General features: G+C 39.1%; 1 protein-coding gene across 1 annotated transcript; it reads right to left on the bottom strand.

Annotated features, from left to right (window-relative positions):
• Positions 1-4,844: 4,844 nt before the first annotated feature.
• Positions 4,845-9,538, bottom strand: LOC126383567 (uncharacterized). Its single transcript, XM_050034080.1, has 2 exons — positions 9,297-9,538; positions 4,845-5,436 (listed from the first exon to the last, which is right to left on the bottom strand). Exons 1-2 carry the CDS (start codon positions 9,536-9,538, stop codon positions 4,845-4,847), a joined length of 834 nt encoding a protein of 277 aa, XP_049890037.1.
• Positions 9,539-11,949: the final 2,411 nt, after the last annotated feature.

Genomic DNA, 11,949 nt, shown 5'->3' with positions numbered 1-11,949 from the left:
CACAAATTCTGACAAACTCCAAGCATTGATTATGCAAGAATGGGCTACCATCAGTCAGGATGTGGCCCAGAAGTTGATTGACAGCATGCCAGGGCGAATTGCAGAGGTCTTGAAAAAGAAGGGTCAACATTGCAAATATTGACTCTTTGCATAAACTTACTGTAATTGTCAATAAAAGCCTTTGACCCTTATGAAATGCTTGTAATTATACTTCAGTATATTATAGTAACATCTGACAAAAAGATCTAAAAACACTGAAGCAGCAAACTTTGTAAAAACCAATACTAGTGTAATTCTCAGAACTTTTGGCCATGGCTGTACAGAACACATCAACATAATAAATGTACAGTGATCCTTGTAACAAAATGAGACATTGAGAGAGAGAGTGAGACGGACAAACAGTAATGACAATAGCTACAATAACTTTAATTTTAGTAATAATAACAGTACAGCATCTTGGTAGTATATTTGACAATATGACAATAATAGTTATATGTGTATAATAATAGTAGAAGTATGACTAATAACAACAGCAAGAGTAGTAGGAGGCATCAGGCAGGACCACGACAGCAGCGTAACCATGACCCACAATCCAGGCGTAGCCACAATTTGAGGAAAACTGCGAGACGGTGGCGCACAAAGGCTCCGGAGAAGAAGATGAATTAGTGACACGCAGTACCAGAACATGAGTGTTAGCAAATGAAGAATTACCAACTTTTCAGAATCTGAGAGAGAGAAGGTGAGAAGGAGCTCAGTGTATCAGGAGGTCCCCTGGCAGACTAGGCCTACATCAGCCTAACTAGGGGCTGGTCCAAGGCAAGCCTGAGCCAGCCCTAACTATAAGCTTTAGCAAAAAGAAAAGTCTACTCTTAAATCATATAATGCATTTATTGTATGACCCCTTCCTTCCCGACCTTGCATGTGAAATTCATAGCTGTGTGAAGAAGTATGCAGATTTTAAAGCCAAAATACTAATTTTCAGGTATGAAAGTAATTTTTTGGACCAAGTCTATATTTTGATTAGTACTGGTACTGTTGAAATTAGAATTATGTAACTTATATTAGATTAGGGATTAGTCTCTTGGGTGAAATATGAGGCATGTCATTTCTTATTATTTCAAACCACCATGCTGCTACAGCTAGCTAAACACTGGTTGAAAGGGGCGGGGATTGTTGAAACACAGTTTGCAAAAGTTTTTTTGAAATACTGAGCATCTGACAGGTACAGGTTAGCACGTTAGACCTTAGAGGAAGTGGTTAATATTGTATGTATCAGTTTTTTATGTTTTCTTTTTGTTATTGTGTAGTTTTTATGTCTTCACTCTTACTCTTCACTGTTACTACCGCTGTTGTGATACAAGTTACCCTGGTAGTCTGGCAGGTTGTGATAATGGAGCTCCTTGCATTTGACAACAGTTAATGAATCCTGTGATATAGTCGGAGAAGTTGAAAAAAAATGCAATTTGTAGTCGCGAAATAAGGGTACTTTGGGCCGAAATTTAAGAGCTCTAACACAAAAATTTAGCGAGTTATAGGCGCTGAGATAAAAAGTGTTACAACCATGCCCAGTCTCCCCTATATCATGAATCTATTGATTAGTCTTGCCAAATTTTATGTACCTAAGTGTAAGTTTACAAACCTTTAATGTTTTTTACAAAGATTCTGAAAAGTACATAAATTCCAGGGGCATCATAGCGAGGGGAAAGTGGGACTGATTACCCAGGGCCTCAACGGAAGGGGGGTCCTCGAAAAGCCTGGAATGAAAAATTAATAGTGTTTGCAGCTTTTTATTTCTATGTAATTAGTACCACAACTAAATTAAATTTGGCTTAATAAATCAGCTGAAAGACTGAACGTTGTGAAAAAAATAGTACAAACTCCCTGAGGCCCTGCTCACCTCTTAAAGGTGCTAAATTATTTAATCTGCTCTTGCACCAGGATTCTAAAGACCCTTTCCCATCGCACAAACAACCTGCTAACACCCGCTAACATCTGGCTTTCTAATGCTATAGGAAAGGCTGCAATCAGCATTCACACTCTGGGTGTGAATGCTGATTGCAGCCTTTCCTATGACTCTGTAGTTGTTTCAGGTATTTAATGCCTCCACCTCTGAACAGCATTGATGGGAACACAACACCTGAGTGAACACGCTAATTTTAGCTCCTTTACTGGTGAGATGTGAGCTACCACAAAACACCGTCCGTCTCCGCCCAAGCAGCGCTCAAACATCAATCCAAATTAGTCTGCACTGAGTTTGAAATAGAGACTAAATAAGTGAGAGATATATAAAGAGAAGTAACCATCTCCTCTCAGCTGTTTACCTGTTCTCCGGCCTGTCTGTGATGTTGAATGTGACACACACACACGCACACACACACACAGAAAGGCATACTCCTCTGCTGCTGAGCCATATACACAGCTCTGGTCTACTGGCAATGGGAAAGGAGTCTATGGCCTATTGTTAGCAGGTTTACCTGTGTTTAAACAACCTGTGTACATGTGCTAATTTTGGTGGAAAGGGGGTATAAATGCAGCTAGAGCCAAGTGAGTGACTGCTTATGCTGCTGGAACATCAACAACACTGTCATGTTTCTTAACCAAGAAACGGAAATTAGGGCTCCAGAAAAAAAAGAAAAGAGATGAAAGGGACAGAACGCAAACTGATTTAAACTGATTTATCAAAAGGTGCATGGAGAGACATAAATCAACAGAGGAAGGGCGATAGGCCCACATAGACTACAGGGGCCCCAGAATTTGGTGCTATGCCCCTGATAAATACAGTGAAATAGCGGTAAAAAAAAAAGCCTTATTAACTGTATAATTGCATGTTTTAACTGTAAAGTAGGCTATGTAATTGAAATGTGATCTTTGGACAAGGAAAGTCTCATTTGCTTCCATCTATAAGTTGTGCACCAGCTGAATATGTTCAGTGATTCTTAATTAGTCTACATACTATTATAGATGTGCCTTAAATGTGCCTTTAGGTTTTTTCCTTTTTAATTATTTATTTAAATTAAACCCTGGCATGAATTTTGCACTGTTGCACTGCTTTGCATTTATTTTCACGTTTTTGTGTCTAAGTAACTAATGGGAACAACATTTTTTAAAACTGGTCCAGTATTGAGCGAGAGCAGAGGCCAGGCTGCAAAGTAAATACTCCAGGCATTATCACATTATCAATTTATGTCCAATAAAAGTGATAGCTGTTGCCACTGACAGGCTCAGATTGTGTCTGACAAGCTTATGGAAAGGATCCCTACAGAGATAGATCTTTTTGTTAAAGAGTGAGATCTTTTTTTTTTTTTTTTTTTTTTTAACCAGAAACAGATCCAAAATCACTGTCTTCAAATCCACCATACTCCATTTAAATAAACAGTATTTTAACATGTAAAACACACTTCATTCAGAGTCGACAGAAACTAAATAAAAACTGACATTGGAAAACTAACTGATCAGTAGTTTTAGTATCATCACAGTGTTGGGAAGTAAATAGTTACATGAATTACATTACAAAATAAATGAATTGTAACAACATGACCATAAAGTCGCTCCTCACGTACAGCTTCAACTTCAACTAACTGCATATTCAGACACTGTTTAAAAAGGTAGATTTATTAATAACTTATTGTCACATTGAAGTAACCCAGCCTCAGTTTTTCTCTCAAATATTTCCTCCATCAAGTTGCACAACATACTGAATTTATGTTCACACATGCTTTAACACCCAAACTCTTCTCATGATTAGCAGAGCTGTGTGTAAGATCATGACTTCAACAGGAGCAGGGTAGCAATGAAAATGTCTGCACACTCATATGAATAATACATGAAAAATATACTTACAGTTGCCACATAATATACAAAAAATTATATTTGTTTTGAGGAAACTCTCAACATGTATTTCTGTGTTTCTTAGTTATGAAACAAGGAACCTTAACCTTCACCCAAAGCCTTGTCTACTAAGTCAAATAAAAAAGATTTTGTCTAATAAGAAACTATTCATATATATATTTTAAGGATTATTTTTGTAATTTAGCTTATAAATCTGCATGAGTGACATCCATGTTTTTAATTTGTCTCCATGGTCAGTGCATCACCTTTTTAGCAGCATATTTAGGTGCAGGCTGCACTGAAAGACGTACACTATACAGCCAAAAGTATGTGGACGCTTAAACATTACACGTGATTTTTCAATGTGTAATTTCAAAACAATGGGTTTAACAAGTTAATGTTTGGTTGATGGTAAGAAACGTATCAATTTACATATTGCAAATACATTTTGCTGTCCACACAGAGTGACCTAGATTAGTTAGAAAAGTTATTTATTAGCATTAACTCTGATAACAAGTCAGGTAAAGCAATATTTTAGTATTTTACAGATACAAGTATGAGACAAAATCAATCAGATACTGGCTCCAAATGAGGTCACCAGCTCAAGATGCCAGTGGCCATATTTCATTTTTGTACAGAGGGGGAAGATGGAGATGTGTCATCCATCTTTATATACAGTCTATGGTTTATCCTCAAGGTGCTGGATGGGGTTGAGGTCAGGACTCTAAAGTTATTCCACACCAAACTCAGGACCCCATGTCTTTATGGATCCAGCTTTGCAGGGGCATTGTCATGTTGAAGGAGGGCTTTCCCTAAACTGCTGCCACACAGTTGGAGGCCCACTATTGTCTAAGATATCATGGTTTTGCTGCAGCATTTAGTTTTCCCTTGATTTGACCAAAGGATCTAGCCGAAATCATAAAAAAATAGTCACAAACCCAAAATACACAGCATGTATGTGAACAGGGTTGTCCATATACTTTTGGTCAGATAGTGCTACACCAGCAGATTTTGTGTTAGTGGTATGTAAGTGTCTTTGATGCTCCCTGCTGGAGCTTCAGAGAAGTTATCTTACTGTCCAACTCGTCCATGAAGCCTTCATCCACAGACTCACTGTCCACCTCCTCTCCTTCAGCCTCTGTGGGCAGAAACACATGAAGCTGAGTGCGAGCTGAACCTGCAGCTAGAGAGGGGCGTTCACTGCAGCTCGGGAGACAAGGCTTCCCAATGATAGACAAAGGCTCTCCCTGGGACGGTGAGTTGCGATACTGCATCACTAAAGGTCGGAGATCACCCTGGACCATCTCTGGGCTCAGGGCAGGGTTGTGTGAATGACGTCTCGCTGGTTTTGGCTTGGTGGATGGCTGGATGGCCTGGGAGAAGTGGATATAGGCTGGTCTGCTGCAGCTTTGGACCTGCTGGTTGTTCTGCTGCTGGTGGGGCTGGCTGGTCCCTGATGGGTGGCAGGTCTTGCAGGGGAGCAGGACTGATGACTTGGAAAGTGGAGGAGGTGGGGGTCGCTTTTGTAAAACACTGGGGTGACGGTTGCTTGAGAATCCCTCGAAAAGGATGCTCTCATTTGGGGTGAGGAGGGACGGCTCACTGAGGCTGTGGAGACAGCAACTGTTTATTAGCAAAAACATTTTCAGGAGTTGATAACAAGCCAAGGCAGCTGCTCTGTGAGGCTGTGCTCATGCTTATAGGTGAGGGTGGCAGCATAGATGGACTGGTAAATTGAAAGCTTGCTAGCAGCCATCTTTTTATGAGTCACCTTAAGGCTTCAAAATTCACAAGTGGGCTATTCACTGATGTATTTTGTGTCGTAGAACAAAACATGACAGTCTGTTAAGCTTGTGTTAACCACAGTCCTTATTTCAGTCATCTCACCAAAAACCTATTCAAAAAACCCATCGACTTCAAGACGAGGGAATTGGGAGTGTTAAAATGCTAACTCAGTTTTGGGTTTTAGGACATAGTCCTGCAGCACTCTATATAAATGCCTGCACCAGGCCCCCTGAAAGAGCGCTGTGCTTTGAAGCCAGTTTTCATGGTGGCCAAATAGTGGAATTACATCCGTCACATGATGCCATCGGGCCCAAAAATACTTTTTCCTGTTAACTTACATTGTGAAAGAGACATTTGTAAATCAGTGGATACATTTTCTTGAGCATCACAGCCCCTACAAAGTGACTTGTACCCATTCGGTCCGATAACATTTGCAAAGTCTTGAAGAGCTACAAAACTGAAAGATTTTTTTTTTGGCCCCATACCCCACTGAGCAGCTTTCATAGGGCTAAACAGGGCCCTGCCTAAAACACTGTATCCAGTCCTCTTCATACATCCATGGTCTGTACCAAATTGTTCGTCCATCTATACAGTAGCTGTTGAGATATTTTCCAGTTTGGACGAAAGAGGTGGACCAAGCATGGCAAATAAAAAAAAAACTACAAGTATAAAGCTATGCTAGTGGCTCCATGAGACTGTACTGGCATGCTAACATGCTCATTAAGACAATGCTAAAATGCTGATATGTAGCCAGAATAATGTTTATCGTGTTCATGATCTTAGTTTAGCATGTTAGCATGCAATTAGCACTAAATGCAAAGTACAGCTAAGGCTAATAGCAATGACATTAGTTTTGCAGGTATTCAGCCATAAACCAAAGTATAGGACAAAGTACAAATTTCACCTGATGGTGAAAGTGAAGGTATCACCAAAGTCATTACAATCATTCTGAGGAATGCGTCAATATCTGTACCAAATTTCAATGCCATCCATCCAGTAGTTTTCAGCCAAACAATAATCCCATGTTTTTAATGGCGGTGCTAGAGGGAAGGTCAGGGCATCAAGGAAATCATTATGATTCATCTTCTGGGGACCATGAATGTCTGTACAAAATCCAGTGACAATTCATCAGATAGGTGTTGAAATATTTTCCAGTCTGGACCAAAGAGGTGGAGTCACTTACTAACAGACTGATACCGTCATGTCTAACAAAACAAAAATATTCACACATCAGAACTCTTCCTCTTCTTCCTCCTCATCTATTTGATGGTTATTCAAAACCTGCTCTGCTTGGGTGAGTGGAGGCCATCAAATACTCTGTCAGACAGGGAGGCATGTGTGTTTGTGTTTAAGAGCTTAAAGTGTGTGTATGTGCCTCGCTCAGGTTTCTCCCTCCTGTGCGTGAAGCCAGTGTGGGTGTTGCATCAGGCGACGGATCGGCTTCCACACCTGAGATTTATGACACACTGGTCCCTAGCCTTCTGTACTCAAAGCAAACCAGGAGGGGGGGTAAAGAATTGGCCTACATTATGCTATCAAACTGGGACGGACCAGAGAGGAAACAATTACGGTGTAATTCCAGTCAAGCGTTGAAGCTTTGACAGGCACTTTTGCTGAAATGAATAGAGACGGTGGAGATGTGAGAGTGGAGATGACATACAGGTGATTAATCACATCAAACATGCAGCGACGCTGCAGCTGCTGCAAGATCTGCACCTGGTGTCATTTATCACTAACAGGCCTGTCTTAGTCTTTTTTAAAAGATGTTTTGATGTTATTTTTAAGTCATTTAATACAAAAAGTTCTCAATAAAGTCAGGTTTTATTTATATAGCTACATGAAAATCACAAGTGTGCCTTAGTCAACAGTCTGTAAACAACCTGTCAGTTTAGAGGAGAAAAAGCTCCACGTTAACCCATGCAAATAATGAATAAATTAAATATAAATAGAAAACATTTAAGCACAATCATTACTGACAAACAATCACAGACAGAAAGATTTGCTCGTTATCGTTTTTTTAAATTATTATTTGTATGCAGTGTTTCACTCTGTTTTCCACCAGTTTGGACTCATTGATGTTTACAGCACCTTGCCAAGATTAAGCCAGGTGGAAGGGTGGTTGTCCTGCATTATCTCAATTAATCATATAAAATGTTAAACTATAGGAAAACAAATTCACATCACTGAAGTTGGAGAACCCAGGGTGATGTTTTCAGATTGTTTTTAGTCTCACCAGCAGTTTAAAATCCAAAGATATTCAGTTTACTGTCACATATCAAAAAGAAAATCAACAAATCCTTACACTGAAGAAGCAGGCTTTGTTTGGCATTTTGGCTTTAAACCATTAATCAATTATCAGTATAGTTTCCATTTAATCTTGTAATTAATTGACAGTTTTTCAGACCAAGTCATTGTGATCCACACCCTTTATGAAAGGGATACTTTACCCCCTACATGATCATTTGGATTTCAGTTACTCACTTTGTGTTACATTGAATTTGGAAAGAAACATTTGTTTTTTCTCATCTCACTCCATGGTGAACAAAGAATCCAAAAATTCTTGATGAAATAAAGTCATAGGAGGCCTCATTCAGCAAAAAACAGCAAAAGTACATCAAAACATCTGTTGACAAACTCTCGCACAACTCGTGCAGTATAATCCAAGTGTCATTTATCCAATTGTATGCTCAGCACTTCCCAAACATTTGCATTTTCACTGCATTTTTACTGTCACATTAGTAAACAATCACACAAGGATGAGCAATGTGCCTGTGTTGTTTATGCAGGAGAGTTTTATATTGTACAGTTTTAGTGAAAATGTGAAAAGTCAGCAGATGTTTTGAGACAGTTGTGGTCCCCATATGACTTCAATTCATAAAGATTTTTCTCTGGTTTTGGATTCTTCGTTCACTATAGAGGCATGTAAGAAAAACAACGTTTTTTTCACCAATTTAATATAACACATGGTGAGTAATTGATATGCAAATAATCATTTGGAGGATGAAGTATTCCTTTAATTTTACTCCAATATATAGGGTTTTTATCAAATCAGGGCAATTAGGGTCAGAATTACTGACAGAGACATTAAATAAATTAACCACATTCCCTCCATTGTAAATGTTCTTGTGTGCACCAGCCCTAATGGTTACTTCTCTTGTATTACCATTACATCTGAGTCACTGAGCTAACATAAATAATAAATACCCATTTATTTTGTTTAACAAAACTTACTGCTGTTCTAAAGGTGTTTCCAAAATCGCAGACTTTTCTAGATTTTCTGGATGAAAAATGAAAATAATTTTTAACACATCTCTCAGATTTTGTCATTTTTGTCTGATCCAGACCAAGGTGGTTGTGTGTAAATAAGCCTAGATTTGAGATATTCTCGCAAGCCACTTCAAAATATTCTTGTATCAAAGTTTTAAATTGTGAAAATGCTGCGGTTAAGACCTGGTTAAGTTTAGGCTTTAAAAAGCACTAGGCTAGGGTTAGGGAAAGACATGAAAGATGAAATCCTACAGGGGTTTTTGCAAATCTGGGGTTTCCAGACATGACCTCCACAGGAAAAAAGGAATTATTTAGAGAAACAGATGCTTTGTTCAGTGACTCACGTGTAAACTGGAGCTACATACAAACTGAACCCTTCTGGTCCTTCAGCTGAAGTCTTGTGTGCATTAGCTTACCTGAGACGAGCCATGCTGCTTCGCCTGCGGGGCCCTTTGGCTGTAGCGACCAGTGAGGGCAGCCTTACGGGGGTCCTGGTCCCCTTGCTTCCTCCTGCTGTGGGTGGAGGGTGCACAGAGCTGGTGAGCAGATAGGTCTGGACCAAAGCTCTGCTCTTTTGGACGGCTCTTTGATGCCACCGACCACTGACGTCCAAACCCAGGCCGAGCACAGCCGTTGGGGGTGCAGTGGTGCCACTCATTGGTCTCTAAATGTTGTGTCACACCTGGAGGAGAATTTACCTGAAAATGTCTTGTCAAAGTTAAACTAGATTGATCCTGGTACACATGGACTGTCGCTTTAGATATCAAGCAGATAAAGCGGATACTGGAAAGACCTGGATCTGTATGTCTACAGGCCCTGGGGGGTGAATGCAGAGGGGATTGTACCGCTCCACCTGTGGGCAGCGGACACCATCAATGATGTATGTCCATTAATGATGCATGGCTAGAGCTGGTCAGGTGGACACCACCTACTTTACCTCCTCTCCCTCTCTCCCTTTCCCTCTTCCCCAGGTCGGCTTACAATGGGAGGGAACAGGTGGTAAACAGACGGGGCAAAGCGAGTCCAGGAAATGTAAATGTGATACAGTGAACTTCAAATAGAAAGAACCCTCACTACAATTGTTCAATGTGTTTTACTCACAAACCACATGTCTGACATGTGACCCTGACATCTCTTACATGCTCAACTGTTCCAGTGCAGGATTTCATAACACTTCTAACCTAAGAATTGGGTACTGATGAAGTACTTCCTGTTCTCTTCTGCTACTTAAATATAGTTGCAGAGGTAGAAAACAACACAATAGGGAACAAGGAGGAGAAAATGAGAAATAAACTATATTATTTTTGGAAGTACAGGGTAGGTAGTACTTTGAAACAAAACAGCTACATCACTAACATTGGGTTAACATGGGGGGAGACATACACCTTACAAACAATTTACTGTAAGAAAATATTTGGACATGAGTACAACACATGCAGGATAATCATTCATCAACTAACAAACTGTTGGGAGCAATGAATTGGTAGACTTGTCAAATTTGTTATAATAGCACAAATGCCCGTTTACAAGGTTGTCTTATTCCAGAATGCTCACTTTAATTGTTGGCTAATTCTAGACAGCTAACAATGCTAATAAATGCTATTTAGTTAGCTAGTACCTCTAATGATCTGTCTCAAGTGGAGATTGTAACATCCCTAAGTGTAGCTCTGCCTTTGCTCAATCCGCTTTCTCTTTTAAAGCCATCAAATCATGGAACAATCTTCCAACCAACCTGAAACTTTGCACAGACTTCAACGTTTTTTCTCGTGAACTCAAAAAATGGATCTTAAGGAATCAGACTTGTCAGCATTAATCTTAAGCCTAAATGATTTTACAACTTTGTCAAAGTATGTAATATTTTAATACCTGTATGTTCCTATTTCCCTCTGTTATGAAATATGTTTTGTACCTGAGTGTTTGTGATGTGTGAGTGGGTGTGTGTATGCACATGTGTATAGATGATTGTTTTGTTTTGTATGTTGACACTTTTTACCTTCTTGTTGTCCTTACTCACCTGCCGTGGGACTACGGATGGAAAGTAGCTAGTAAGCTAAATCCGGTACAAAGCATCTCTTCTCATTTTGAGACTAATGTTATTTTGTACATTGTCCCTGATACAAATAAACTCATTATTATTATTATTATTATTATTATGAGCTGATCAAACAGTAGTGTACTGCTATTATATATAGATATGGACTATATAAAGGCACACATGACTGAATAGTTTGAGGCAGGAGTAGTCTTGTTTTTAAGAACCATTTCTCTCTAGCCTATTTAAAAATTGTTTCTCAGACCTGTCTTTAGTGACGCTGTATTTTATAGGCCTGTTCCACTGACCGTCACTGAACAGAGACACTTAATGTAACTTGGCACTCTTGGGGAAAATGTGGTAATGTTTGGTTTCTCTTATTTTACTTTGTTGTGTTGTTTTTCATTAATTCCTTGAAGTTTTGCTCCTGTTAACTGACAAAAAGAGGTTGAACTACATTAAGAATTAATTAAAAATGCACCACAGTAATCCCAACCAAATGAAATTACTGAAATAAATGGATAACTGGTGTTAACTCCAAGTGTCGGTACAAAAGAAAAAAATGACAAGCCTAAACATTAACAAGTCCAGTATCACTTAAATTAAAAATGTGAAAAGATCCACTTCTATATAATCAATAATTTTGAATTTAAGTGAACACATTTGGAATATTAAAGACGGGTCAAAGGAACTGTTGAGCTTATCTTATTTGGCTGTGGGGGCATATCAATTAGAAAGGGTTGGGAACTACTGTAATAATTAAACACTGTCTCTGCTTCACCTAACCATACCATAATAAATGATACACACTTCCTATGAGATTAAGTATAGGTATTAACTAACTTTCCCGTTTTCACTGAGGGTTTATGCTCAATTTAACATTTCCATCATGTTACTGTGTCACTCAGACACACTGTATCGGATCATTTGGTTTCAGGTTTACACGTTTTTCCTTTTATTTGTCACCTGTCTGTGTTTTTTGCTGCTAACAGCCTGTTTACAGTGTGTTACAGTACCAGAGTGCAGCTTAGGTGAGT

This window comes from Epinephelus moara, chromosome 22 (assembly GCF_006386435.1).
Source record: "Epinephelus moara isolate mb chromosome 22, YSFRI_EMoa_1.0, whole genome shotgun sequence".
Taxonomy (NCBI): domain Eukaryota; kingdom Metazoa; phylum Chordata; class Actinopteri; order Perciformes; family Serranidae; genus Epinephelus; species Epinephelus moara.
Note: the sequence above shows the minus strand (reverse complement) of the source record. Positions and strands in the feature narration are given on the sequence as shown.

Excerpts from the sequence above, each read along its gene's own strand:
- LOC126383567 (XM_050034080.1), bottom strand. The coding sequence starts at position 9,538 with ATGAGTGGCACCACTGCACCCCCAACGGCTGTGCTCGGCCTGGGTTTG. Across the intron at positions 5,437-9,296 it reads AGCAGCATGGCTCGTCTCAG|CCTCAGTGAGCCGTCCCTCC; the intron begins GTAAGCTAATGC and ends CTGTCTCCACAG.